The 13,061-nt window shown below is 39.0% G+C and overlaps 1 protein-coding gene across 1 annotated transcript in view; it reads right to left on the bottom strand.

Annotated features, from left to right (window-relative positions):
- Nucleotides 1-13,061, bottom strand: part of loxl4 (lysyl oxidase-like 4) — a 97,340-nt gene that overhangs the window by 60,015 nt on the left and 24,264 nt on the right. Inside the window, exon 5 of the mRNA XM_061910218.1 lies at nt 2,450-2,488. Coding sequence (XP_061766202.1) covers nt 2,450-2,488 — 39 coding nt within the window. The remainder of the gene's footprint in view (nt 1-2,449; nt 2,489-13,061) is intronic.

The raw sequence follows: 13,061 nt of genomic DNA, 5'->3' as shown, positions 1-13,061 counted from the left end.
GGATTTTCCGGAACATAGGGCGCACCGGATTATAAAGCGCACTGCCAATTAATGGTCTATTTTTGCTCTTTTTCATATATAGAGCGCACCGGATTATAGGGCGCATTAAAGGACTCATATTATTATTTTATTTTTATTTTTTTTATTCATATACATTAATTTTATTTTATTGATTTTTATTTATTTTATCCATCCATTTTCTACTGCTTATTCCCTTTCGGGGCCGCGGGGGGCGCTGGCGCCTATTTCAGCTACAATCGGGCGGAAGGCAGGGTACACCCTGGACAAGTCGCCACCTCATCGCAGATTTATTTTTTATTTTTTAAATTTTATTATTTTTTTCTAAATGTAAAACACTTCCATGTGGTCTAAATAACATGTAATGGTGGTTCTTTGGTCAAAATGTTTAGGATTTTTAAACACATAAACCTTTTAATACCTTTTAAATTACTTCCTCTTCTTTCCTGATAATTTATTTTTTTATTGTAAAGAATAGTAAATACATTTTAATATTATTCTACATTTTAGCTTCTGTTTTTTCGACGAAGAATATTTGTGAAATCTTTCTTCAAATTTATCATGATTAAAATTCCCCCCCAAAAATCTGGCAAATTTAGAAAATCTGTAGAATCAAATTTAAATCTTATTTCAAAGTCTTATGAATTTCTTTAAAAAAATTTGTTCTAGAAAATCTAGAAGATATGATTTGTTTTTGTTAGAAATATAGCTTGGTCCAATTTGTTATATATTCTAACAAAGTGCAGATTGGATTTTAACCTATTTAAAACATGTCATCAAAATTCTAAAATTAATCTTAATCAGGAAAAATGACATAAATTATTTTTTCTATTTTTTCAAAAATATTCAAATTAGCTAGTTTTTCTCTTCTTTTTTTCGGATGAATTTTGAATTTTAAAGAGTCGAAATTGAAGATAAACTATGTTTTAAAATTGAATTTTCATTTTTTTCCTGTTTTCTCTTCTTTTAAACTTTTCAATTAAGTGTTTGTTTAATCATTTATTCTCTACAAAAACCTTCCGTAAAAGGAAAAAAATGTACAGACAGAAATACCCATTTATATATATATATATATATATATATATATATATATATATATATATATATATATATATATATATATATATATATAAATATTAAAAGGTATTGTAAAGAAAAATAAATACATTTAAATTGTAATTCTTCATTTTAGCTTCTGTTTTTTCGACGAAGAATGTTTGTGAAATATATTTTCAAACCTATTATGATTAAAATTTAAAAAAAATTATTCTGTCAAATCTAGAAACTCTTTAGAATCAAGTTTAAATCTTATTTTAATGTCTTTTGAATGTCTTTTTGTTCTGGAAAATGTAGAAGAAATAATGATTAGTCTTTGTTAGAAATATAGCTTGGTCCAATTTGTTATATATTCTAACAAAATGCAGATTGGATTTTAACCTATTTAAAACATGTCATCAAAATTTTAAAATTAATCTTAATCGGGAAAAATGACTACTGATGATCGATAAATTATTTTTTTTATTTTTTCAAAAATATTCAAATTAGCTAGTTTTTCCTCTTCTTTTTTTCGGTTGAATTTTGAATTTTAAAGAGTCGAAATTGAAGATAAACTATGTTTGAAAATTTAATTTTCATTTTTTTTCCTGTTTTCTCTTCTTTTAAACCGTTGAACTAAGTATTTTTTTCATCATTTATTCTCTACAAAAACCTTCCGTAAAAGGAAAAAAAATGTACAGACAGAAATATCAATTTTTATATGTATATATATTTATATATATATATATATATATATATATATATATATATATATATATATATATATATATATATATATATATATATATATATATATATATATTTATATATATATATATATATATATATATATATGTATATATACATATTATATATATATATATTAAAAGGTATTGTAAATAATAATAAATACATTTAAATTGAATTCTTCATTTTAGCTTCTGTTTTCAAACCTATTATGATTAAAATTTTTAAAAAATTATTCTGTCAAATCTAGAAACTCTTTAGAATCAAGTTTAAATCTTATTTTAATATCTTTTGAATGTCTTTATGTTCTGGAAAATGTAGAAGAAATAATGATTTGTCTTTGTTAGAAATATAGCTTGGTCCAATTTGTTATGTATTCCAACAAAGATTTTAACCTATTTAAAACATGTCATCAAAAATATATATTTATTGTGAGAAATCATTTAGATGATCAGTGTTTCCACAAAGATATATATCATTAATTATTAATAATAACATAGAGTTAAAGGTAAATTGAGCAAATTGGCTATTTCTGGCAATTTTTTTTAAGTGTGTATCAAACTGGTAGCCCTTGGCATTAATCAGTACCCACGAAGTAGCTCTTGGTTTCAAAAAGGTTGCTGACCCCTGCACTACAGTTTCTACCTACCTCGTTGAAGGGTCTGCGACCTTGGTGTCCCATATTTTTCTGTCGAGAAACAAATAGAAAAGGAAAAGGTGGCATCAGGAGTCTGGTGACACACATAGTGTACATCATCGTGGTCTTGTGAGGTGACCCGGGTGACCCCATGTTGACCATATGTCATAGTGACTACAAGATATACTCTGTTGACCATATGTCATAGTGACTACAAGATATACTCTGTTGACCATATGTCATAGTGACTACAAGATAAACTCTGGCATGTGTTTGTTTGACATTGTAACCTGGCCACACAGGGAAGAATCAACTGTGGCACACACACATGCACATTAGACGTGTTCTTACTCGGCCACCAAACATAGTCAACCTTCTGGCAGTGACTTTAAACTACTTCAAATATAGCCCGTGTATATAAAACATTGGGGTTTAAAGTGAGCTGTAAAAGGAGATTTTTTTCTCTTTTCAGATATCTCTTGTTTTATGGACTGTGCAAATCTTGCTATTGCAGGACGTCAAACATTTTCCTAATAAAGGGGTGTCCAAAATTTTTCCACAGTGGGCCGCGAATGGAAAAATTTAAGCATGCGAGGGCCATTTTGATATTTTTCATTTTCAAAGCATAACAAAATATGTGGATTTTTTTTTTTTTTTCAATCCTTAAGGCTCCTGGCGAGCATAGAGGGTCTCAGTCACTAAAATGTTAAATCCATCCATCCATTTTTCTACCGCTTATTCCCTTTCGGGGTCGCGGGTGGGCGCCGGCGCCTATCTCAGCTACAATCGGGCGGAAGGCAGGGTACACCCTGGACAAGTCGCCACCTCATCGCAGGGCCAACACAGATAGACAGACAACATTCACACTCACAAATAAGTCAAATTATTATTATTGTTTTTTATTTAATGCTTAAAGTAAATATATCAACTTGAGGTTGATATCAAGTAAAACAAATAAGGTTTTATGCCTTTTCTGTCAAAGACAACTTTGTTTTTATAGTAAAACTGAAATATGCAGTATTTGGATGGATGGATGGATGGAGAGAGAGAGAGAGAGAGAGAGAGAGAGAGAGAGAGAGAGAGAGAGAGAGAGAGAGAGAGAGAGAGAGAGAGAGAGAGAGAGAGAGAGAGGGGGATGGATGGATGGATGGATGGATGGATGGATAGATAGATAGAAAGATGTTTTATTGATTCCTTCAGGAGAGTACCTTGCAGGATTTTAATTATTTAACATTTTTGAGTAATCACAGTGAAAAGTTAAATAAAATCCTACTAAATATATTTGAGATCCGAAAGGTTCCCCACTCATAAAGTGATACATTTTTATTAGTTTTTTTTTTTTTACTTTTAACACTTAAATTTCAAGATCAACTTTCCGATATATCTGTCGATTTTAAGTTTGAACTATTATTTTGTTTCTTTTATGCCCTTGTGTCAAAACTTTGATGTTTTTATATGGCAACCACACAACATATGCAATATATTTTCCACATACAAAATGTTTAAGTAATAATTTTTAAGTAATAATTCATTATAACATAGATTTTTTTGTCCTTTTTTTTCAAGCAATGGAAAAAGAAAAGAAATTAAAGACAAAAGGAACAAAAAAAACTTCCTGCATGGCAGCTTTGTGTCAACATTGCCACTTTTTCTCATTAAATTTCCCCTCATTCCATCCATCCATCCATCCATCCATCATCTTCCGCTTATCCGAGGTCGGGTCGCGGGGGCAACAGCCTAAGCAGGGAAACCCAGACTTCCCTCTCCCCAGCCACTTCGTCCAGCTCTTCCCGGGGGATCCCGAGGCGTTCCCAGGCCAGCCGGGAGACATAGTCTTCCCAACGTGTCCTGGGTCTTCCCCGTGGCCTCCTACCGGCTGGACGTGCCCTAAACACATCCCTAGGGAGGCGTTCGGGTGGCATCCTGACCAGATGCCCGAACCACCTCATCTGGCTCCTCTCGATGTGGAGGAGCAGCGGCTTTACTTTGAGTTCCTCCCGGATGGCAGAGCTTCTCACCCTATCTCTAAGGGAGAGCCCCAAACTCATTTCGGCCGCTTGTACCCGTGATCTTATCCTTTCGGTCATGACCCAAAGCTCATGACCATAGGTGAGGATGGGAACGTAGATCGACCGGTAAATTGAGAGCTTTGCCTTCCGGCTCAGCTCCTTCTTCACCACAACGGATCGATACAACGTCCGCATTAGTGAAGTGAAGTGAATTATATTTATATAGCGCTTTTCTCTAGTGACTCAAAGCGCTTTACATAGTGAAACCCAATATCTAAGTTACATTTAAACCAGTGTGGGTGGCACTGGGAGCAGGTGGGTAAAGTGTCTTGCCCAAGGACACAACGGCAGTGACTAGGATGGCGGAAGCGGGAATCGAACCTGCAACCCTCAAGTTGCTGGCACGGCCACTCTACCAACCGAGCTATACCGCCCCGCATTACTGAAGATCTCACGATCCACTCTTCCCTAACTCGTGAACAAGACTCCTAGGTACTTGAACTCCCCTCATTCCACTTTTTTTGAATGTTTATTTTTTATTTTTGCAATACTATTAATTTTGCAATTTTTGCAGAATATGCGACAGGGGCCGGTAAACGATTAGCTGCGGGCCGCAATTTGGACACCCCTGTCCTTATAGAAGCAACTTTTTTTTTTTAAATCGGGACAAACAAGCTGAACAAGTGTTCAACCTGACATCTTTCCACTGCAAATCCTCTGGATGCAAATTAGGGCCAAAAGCGTTTCCTTTTCTGGGGAAAAAAAAAAATCAAGCAACTCTGGCACTTTGTTGCCAATTTGAGAAGTATGCAGGCTGCAACATAGTGCGGAGGGAAGCCGTCTGCTGGCTTGGCGGGCACACCAACATGCCACAAAATGACTGCGCCAGGAAGGCCTCTGAACCTTGCAGAGTGCAAACACCATTACAGCTGTCTGCATCGATTACGCTGAGGGGTAAACACACTACGGCCTGACTGCTATTTTAGGACTCCCATTAAGAAAGTATACAGTGTACTATGTACTACAGCGTAGGTGGGCAGAGTCTTTGGCTCAGGGGCCACATTGGCTTCTAAAATTTGACAGACATGATGAATTTCTAAACATGTCATAACTGTTGGAACTAAGACTAGGCTTCTCAAACATGGGCTTTTTCAACAATTTCATATCAGAACATTAAAGAAACTTAAAAAATGGTATTAAATAGTTAACACTTACATTCTGTTTTTACTCAGTTTGTCAAAGTCTGGTAGTACAAACCCCGTTTCCATATGAGTTGGGAAATTGTGTTAGATGTAAATATAAACAAAGTCCAACTATTTGCAAATCATTTTCAACCCATATTCAGTTGAATATGCTACAAAGACAACATATTTGATATTCAAACTCATAAACATTATTTTTTTTGTGCAAATAATCATTAACTTTAGAATTTCATGCCAGCAACACGTGACAAATAAGTTGGGAAAGGTGGCAATAAATTTTGATTGGCAACACTAAATTGGCCCTAGTGTGTGAATGTTGTCTGTCTATCTGTGTTGTCCCTGCGATGAGGTGGCGACTTGTCCAGGGTGTACGACGCCTTCCGCCCAATTGTAGCTGAGATTGGCACCAGCGCCCCCCGCGACCCCAAAGGGAATACGCGGCAGAAAATGGATGGATGGATGAAATTGGCCCTAGTGTGTAAATGTGAGTGTGAATGTTGACCGTCTATCAGTGTTGGCGACTTGTCCAGGGTGTAGGCCGCCTTCCGCCCGATTGTAGCTGAGATTGGCACCAGCGCCACCCGCGACCCCAAAGAGAATAAGCGGTAGAAAATGGATGGATGGATGTTTTGTATTCTACTTTCTTCAAAATAGCCACCCTTTGCTGTGATTACTGTGTTGTACACTCTGGGCATTCTCTGGATGAGCTTCAAGGACACCTGTGAAGTGAGAACCATTTAAGGTGACTAACTCTTGAAGCTCATTGAGAGAATGCAGAGAGTGTGCGAAAAAGTAATCAGAGCAAAGGATGGATGTTGTGAAGAAGCTAGAATTTAAAACATGTCTTCAGTTGTCTTCAGAATTTCTAGGCGCAGTCAAGGCGTTGAGGGGTTCCGGTTTGGTGACCGCAGGATTAGGTCTCTGCTTTTTGCAGATGATGTGGTCCTGATGGCTTCATCTGACCGGGATCTTCAGCTCTCGCTGGATCGGTTCGCAGCCGAGTGTGGAGCGACCGGAATGAGAATCAGCACCTCCAAGTCCGAGTCCATGGTTCTCGCCCGGAAAAGGGTGGAATGCCATCTCCGGGTTGGGGAGGAGACCCTGCCCCAAGTGGAGGAGTTCAAGTACCTAGGAGTCTTGTTCACGAGTGGGGGAAGAGGGGATCGTGAGATTGACAGGTGGATCGGTGCGGCGTCTTCAGTAATGCGGACGTTGTACCGATCCGTTGTGGTGAAGAAGGAGCTGAGCCGGAAGGCAAAGCTCTCAATTTACCGGTCGATCTACGTTCCCATCCTCACCTATGGTCATGAGCTTTGGGTCATGACCGAAAGGATAAGATCACGGGTACAAGCGGCCGAAATGAGTTTGGGGCTCTCCCTTAGAGATAGGGTGAGAAGCTCTGCCATCCGGGAGGAACTCAAAGTAAAGCCGCTGCTCCTTCACATCGAGAGGAGCCAGATGAGGTGGTTCGGGCATCTGGTCAGGATGCCACCCGAACGCCTCCCTAGGGAGGTGTTTAGGGCACGTCCAACCGGTAGGAGGCCTCGGGGAAGACCCAGGACACGTTGGGAACGCCTCGGGATCCCCCGGGAAGAGCTAGACGAAGTGGCTGGGGAGAGGGAAGTCTGGGTTTCCCTGCTTAGGCTGTTGCCCCCGCGACCCGACCTCGGATAAGCGGAAGATGGATGGATGGATGTGTTCATTCATAGTTGTGATGCCTTCACTGAGAATCTACAAGGTAAAAAGTCATGACAATAAAGAAAACACATTGAATGAGAAGGTGTGTCCAAACTTTTGGCTTTTACTGTACATCCAAGTTGATATTTATAATATTGTCCTCTGAAGATATAGTAAAATGTATCAATGTTGTCGTTGTTGGACATATGACTCATATAGTGTGTGAATTATTCCCCCTTACTTGCATTTTAGTGGTATTTCCTCTAACAGAAAAGTGCAAATAAAAATGTATTCTGGCGTCCTGACCGAGATGTTAATATTTGTATTCGTTTGGTCACCTTGGAATATTTGTATTTTGGCAATTAGGTGAAAATGCCAGAAATCAATGGGAGGATTGTTACAGGAATGACATCATGTCGCTGCACTTTTCACGTTCCTAAATAACATGTTTGAAGAGGAACACTCCCGACCCTCCAGTTAAATAAGCTTTCCACAAATATGCTCTTATTTTTGCAAGAATTAAAGTTGTTTGAGGGGAAAATACGAATTACATTAATCACTGCTAATGGGCAAACAGGGAGGTGTTTTGCAGAAAAACAGAATTTGTGTCGCTGCTTTGGATGTTGATGTAAGACAGAACATATTCAAGATTGCTGTTAGGTCATTGCTTCAAAAGATGAGACAAATATTGACAACAAAGTGTGTTTGTGTGTGATCTCACAAAAAGCACACATGCACAATGTGTAGCTTTTAATAAAGCAGATCATCAACTGAGCCTGGGCTGCAAGATTAATCGAGAATTTAACTAGTGCGATTAATAACCGTTTTTGTTAGTTTTTTCTCCGCCAGCTCCGGCATTTGAGTGACAGACTTTTTACCAATCAGAATTTGTTCGTGTCCCGCTTCGAAAACAGCAAGAAAAAGGTCTCTACCCGCCTAAAGGCCTACTGAAATGCGATTTTCTTATTTAAACGGGGATAGCAGGTCCATTCTATGTGTCATACTTGATCATTTCTCGATATTGCCGTATTTTTGCTGAAAGGATGTAGTAGAGAACATCGACGATATGAATCGCAACGTTTGGTCGCTAATAAAAAAGCCTTGCCTGTACCGGAAGTAGCAGACGATGTGCGCGTGACGTCACGGGTTGTGGAGCTCCTCACATCCGCACATTGTTTACAATCATGGCCACCAGCAGCTAGAGCGATTCGGACCGAGAAAGCGACGATTTGCCCATTAATTTGAGCGAGGATGAAAGATTTCTGGATGAGGAAAGTTAGAGTGAGGCACTAAAAAAAAAAAGTTTAAAAAAAAAGAAAAGGCGACGGCAGTGCGAGTGTTTCAGATGTAATTAGACACATTTACTCGGATAATTCTGGAAGATCCCTTATCTGCTTATCGTTTTTATAGAGTTTTAGTAAGATTGTAAAGGCATACCTGAAAGTCGGTGAACGCAGAGAAGCCGAGGAGCCAAGATCACAGCTGCCTTTTTGAACTGCTGGATGATGTCGCATAATCCACTGAAGTCTCCGGTAAGAGCTGACTTAATATCACAATTTTCCCATCCAAAAACTTGCTGGTTGACGTAGAGAAACACTGTCTGTGTTTCGGTGCTAAAGGCAGCTGCAATCCACCAACAGCATTCTTCTTTATAGTCTCCATTATTAATTGAACAAATTGCAAAAGATTCAGCAACACAGATGTCCAAATTACTGTGTAATTATGCGATGAAAAGAGACAAGGTTAGAAATATAGCTTGGTCCAATTTGTTATACATTCAATTTGTTATATATTCTAACAAAGTGCTGATTAGATTTTAACCTATTTAAAACATGTCATCAAAAATATATATTTATTGTGAGAAATCATTTAGATGATCAGTGTTTCCACAAAGATAAATATCAATAATTATTAATAATAACATAGAGTTAAAGGTAAATTGAGCAAATTGGCTATTTCTGGCAATTTATTTAAGTGTGTATCAAACTGGTAGCCCTTTGCATTAATCAGTACCCAAGACGTAGCTCTTGGTTTCAAAAAGCTTGGTGACTCTGATGTAGACAAAAGCTCAGATAAAGCCGAATATTTTTTAAGTAAATTATTGCATTTTGTTTCAATGTGTGGCACTTTGTGACAAGAATATGTTAGACCCTCTAAAAGTAACATGTGTTCCTTCCAGTTTTATGTATAAAAATATAAAAATCGCCGTTTCGGAGAGAAAAATTGCAATTAGGTTTTTTTCTCAAAAAATTATTGCAACAGGTCAACAACATCCAGAAATTATTCTTTGACTTGTTTGTGACACTCCAACTCTCACAGACACACACCTACAGGTCTAAACCGCAAAAAAATAAAAGATGTTGCATTTCCTTTTTCTCTTTACAAAAATATTGCATGAGCACTGATTCCAAGCATGTGTGAGACCCAGACGGCTCTTTTATTACTTTTGCAAAAAGTGCATATAGCAGCATCCACTGGTGAGCTATGAAGCTAATGATGCTAAATTAGGAGAGACTCATTTGACTCTTTAGCCATCAGGGCCTTCACATTTGTCTGTATTTCTTCAAAGACGCACAAGAAAGGCTTTAGGAGTTAATTGATTGTAAAGAAGTCTTCAAATTAGGTGGAAATTATTCTCTATTAATCGTGCCTTGACAAAAAAGATGCTTTGAAAAGACCGACGGTTCAATTTCGCCCATTCTGGACCTAATCGACTCTTCTATTGACAGAAAAGAGACTCAAAAACAAATTTCTACTATCAGAACCCTCAGCAGAAATTATTGGTTTCTTTGTGTGAATTATATTTATATAGTGAAGTGAATTATATTTATATAGCGCTTTTCTCTAGTGACTCAAAGCGCTTTACATAGTGATAACCAATATCTAAGTTACATTTAAACCAGTGTGGGTGGCACCGGGAGCAGGTGGGTAAAGTGTCTTGCCCAAGGACACAACGGCAGTGACTAGGATGGCGGAAGCGGGAATCGAACCTGCAACCCTCAAGTTGCTGGCACGGCCACTCTACCAACCGAGCTATACCGCTCTTATGCCGTTTCTCCATAAAGTGATTCACAAAGTTGTGGAACGGAAGCTAGAATTATGTTCCAATTTGCTGCAAGTTGGAGAATGTCAAAGGTCCTATGGGACTGTCATACTTTCATAGTGACAAAATTACTGGGCCATTCAACTGGGAGCCCGCGGGCCAAATCCGACCCCCAAAATAACACCAGAGTTGAGTTCAAAACTAGGGAGACGTACGTTTTTGCAGCAAATTTCTAAAAAAAACATGAGAGTGCTTCAATTGTAAAGAAGAACTTGGACCACTGTAAACAAACTGACATGTTAACCTTTGCAAACTTAGAACACTGGAGTCCAAACATGGGATTAAAACATACAGTGGGGCTAAAAGTATTTAGTGCAAGTTCTCCCACTTAAAATGATGACAGAGGTCTGTCATTTTCATCATAGGTACACTTCAACTGTCAGAGACAGAATGTGAAAAAAAAATCCAGGAATTCACATTGTAGGAATTTTAAAGAATTTATTTGTAAATGATGGTGGAAAATAAGTATTTGGTCAACCATTCAAAGCTCTCACTGATGGAAGGAGGTTTTGGCTCAGAATCTCACGATACATGGCCCCATTCATTCTTTCCTTAACACGGATCAATCGTCCATAAAAACAGCCCCAAAGCATGATGTTTCCACCCCCATGCTTCATAGTAGGTATGGTGTTCTTGGGATGCAACTCAGTATTCTTCTTCCTCCAAACACGACAAGTTGAGTTTATACCAAAAAGTTCTATTTTGGTTTCATCTGACCACATGACATTCTCCCAATCCTCTGCTGTATCATCCATGTATCCATTTTGGTATCAACTCAACTCGTCGTGTTTGGAGGAAGAAGAATACTGAGTTGCATCCCAAGGGGGGGGGGGGGGGGGGGGGGGGGGGGCGTGGTTGGGGGCGTGGTTAAGAGGGCAGGAGTATATTTACATCTACAATTCACTAACTTAAGTATTTTATATATATATCTTCCATACATATATATATATATGTATGTATGAAATACTTGACTTTCAGTGAATTCTAGCTATATATATTTATTGTATTATATATATAAATGAAAGAAATAGTTGAATTTCAGACGGCACTTATCAAATACACAATAATAAAAACACAGTTCTACGAACTGTACTCAATAACCAGGCGAGATGATGAAGTCGTAGTGGTTTGTGTTGTGGTTTGTGCAGCCCTTTGAGACACTAGTGAAATTAGGGCCATATAAGTAAACATTGATTGATTGATGAAGTTATGTCTATTTACTGTGGGCTTCAGAACAGACTCCCTCACTTGCTGTCAGGAGCACAACATCACGTAAATCGTTGGCCAATCAAAAAGCAACCCCATAACGCCATAGCCAACATTCACCAGGAGATGGCGACAGACAACATTGATCACTCTATTACAGATGCCGTCGCCATGGCTGTAACTTCCCCGTTTTTCTGCTTCGTCTCCTTGTGTGTGCAGTTTTTTATTCAAATCCGTAGATGTTGTAACGTGATTGGGCAGGCAAGCTGTTTATATAGCGGGAAAGCGGACGTGAAAACAGGCTGTCCATATGGAGCTGGAGGGGGCGTGGCTTCCAGCTCCAGTTGAATTAGAAAATCTCCCGGAATTTTTTTATTTATTTATTTTTTTTTCCCCAAGATGGCGCTGCTGTTGGCAGGAGCTCCGTGCTCTTGTGTCATCCTTTTGTGTTTCCCTCTTGTTTTCATGTCTTATTATATTTTTTTGCCTTTTGGTCCGGGACCCTTTGGGACTGTGTGACAAGGGGTGCCACTTTCGTGACCTCTGTGGTGCTTTTTTTGTGGACTTCTGGATCTGCCTCCCGGGAGCCTTTTGGCCATGGAGACCAGCTGCAGGGTCTCTGCCACACCGGAGTCGGTTTGGAGGGACTGGAGGAGATGCGGATGAGGGGACAGGGCTGCGGAGCTAGCACTGAGCGCTGGGACGGAGAGGCTTTGCGGTGTCTTGGCTGGTTGAGCAGGTTTCGGGACACCTCAGTCACCTTGGACGTATCCTCGCTCATCCATGCGGACTGGACACTGGCCGAGAGTGGAGTAGGCTGTCTTGGTTGCTTTGTTGGGTCTGCTCCTGTCTCTGGCCATGCTCCCTCCAACCCAGCGGACGGTGGCGTGGAACACTCCAGAGGCCACCACAGTGGATATGTTTCTTTTAGTTTTTATTCATAGCTGTATGTAGAAGTGTCTGCTTGTATCTTCTGCTTTAATGTCTGTGTTCTTTGATGTTTCCCTCTTACACACATGGAAGTACTATGGCTATGAGTTGTTTTTTTCCCCCTTGGCCTCAGTCTGCATCTCCTCTCCAAGGCCCAGGCTAAGACCGATTTTTTCATTTTATTTAATCTTCTATTTTTTTCTCCTCCCCCTCCCCCCACCCCCCTCCTTGTTTACCTGTATCTCATCTTTTTTTGTAAGGGGCGCTGGAAGCCGGCAGACCCGTCAGCGATCCTGTTCTGTCTCCCTGTAATTTTTGTCTAAACTTGAATGGGATGGTGCTGAAAATTGTAATTTTCCTGAAGGAACTCTCCTGACGGAATAAATAAAGTACTATCTAATCTAATCTAATCTGAATTTCGGGAGTCTCCCGGAAAATGCGGGAGGGTTGGCAAGTATGACCGTTACAGTCCAAAAACTTGTGAACGAATCGCATTT

Source organism: Nerophis ophidion, linkage group LG09 (assembly GCF_033978795.1).
Source record: "Nerophis ophidion isolate RoL-2023_Sa linkage group LG09, RoL_Noph_v1.0, whole genome shotgun sequence".
NCBI classification, from domain to species: Eukaryota; Metazoa; Chordata; class Actinopteri; order Syngnathiformes; family Syngnathidae; genus Nerophis; species Nerophis ophidion.
The sequence above is the reverse complement of the archived record's forward strand: the minus strand, read 5'-3'. Positions and strand labels throughout refer to the sequence as shown.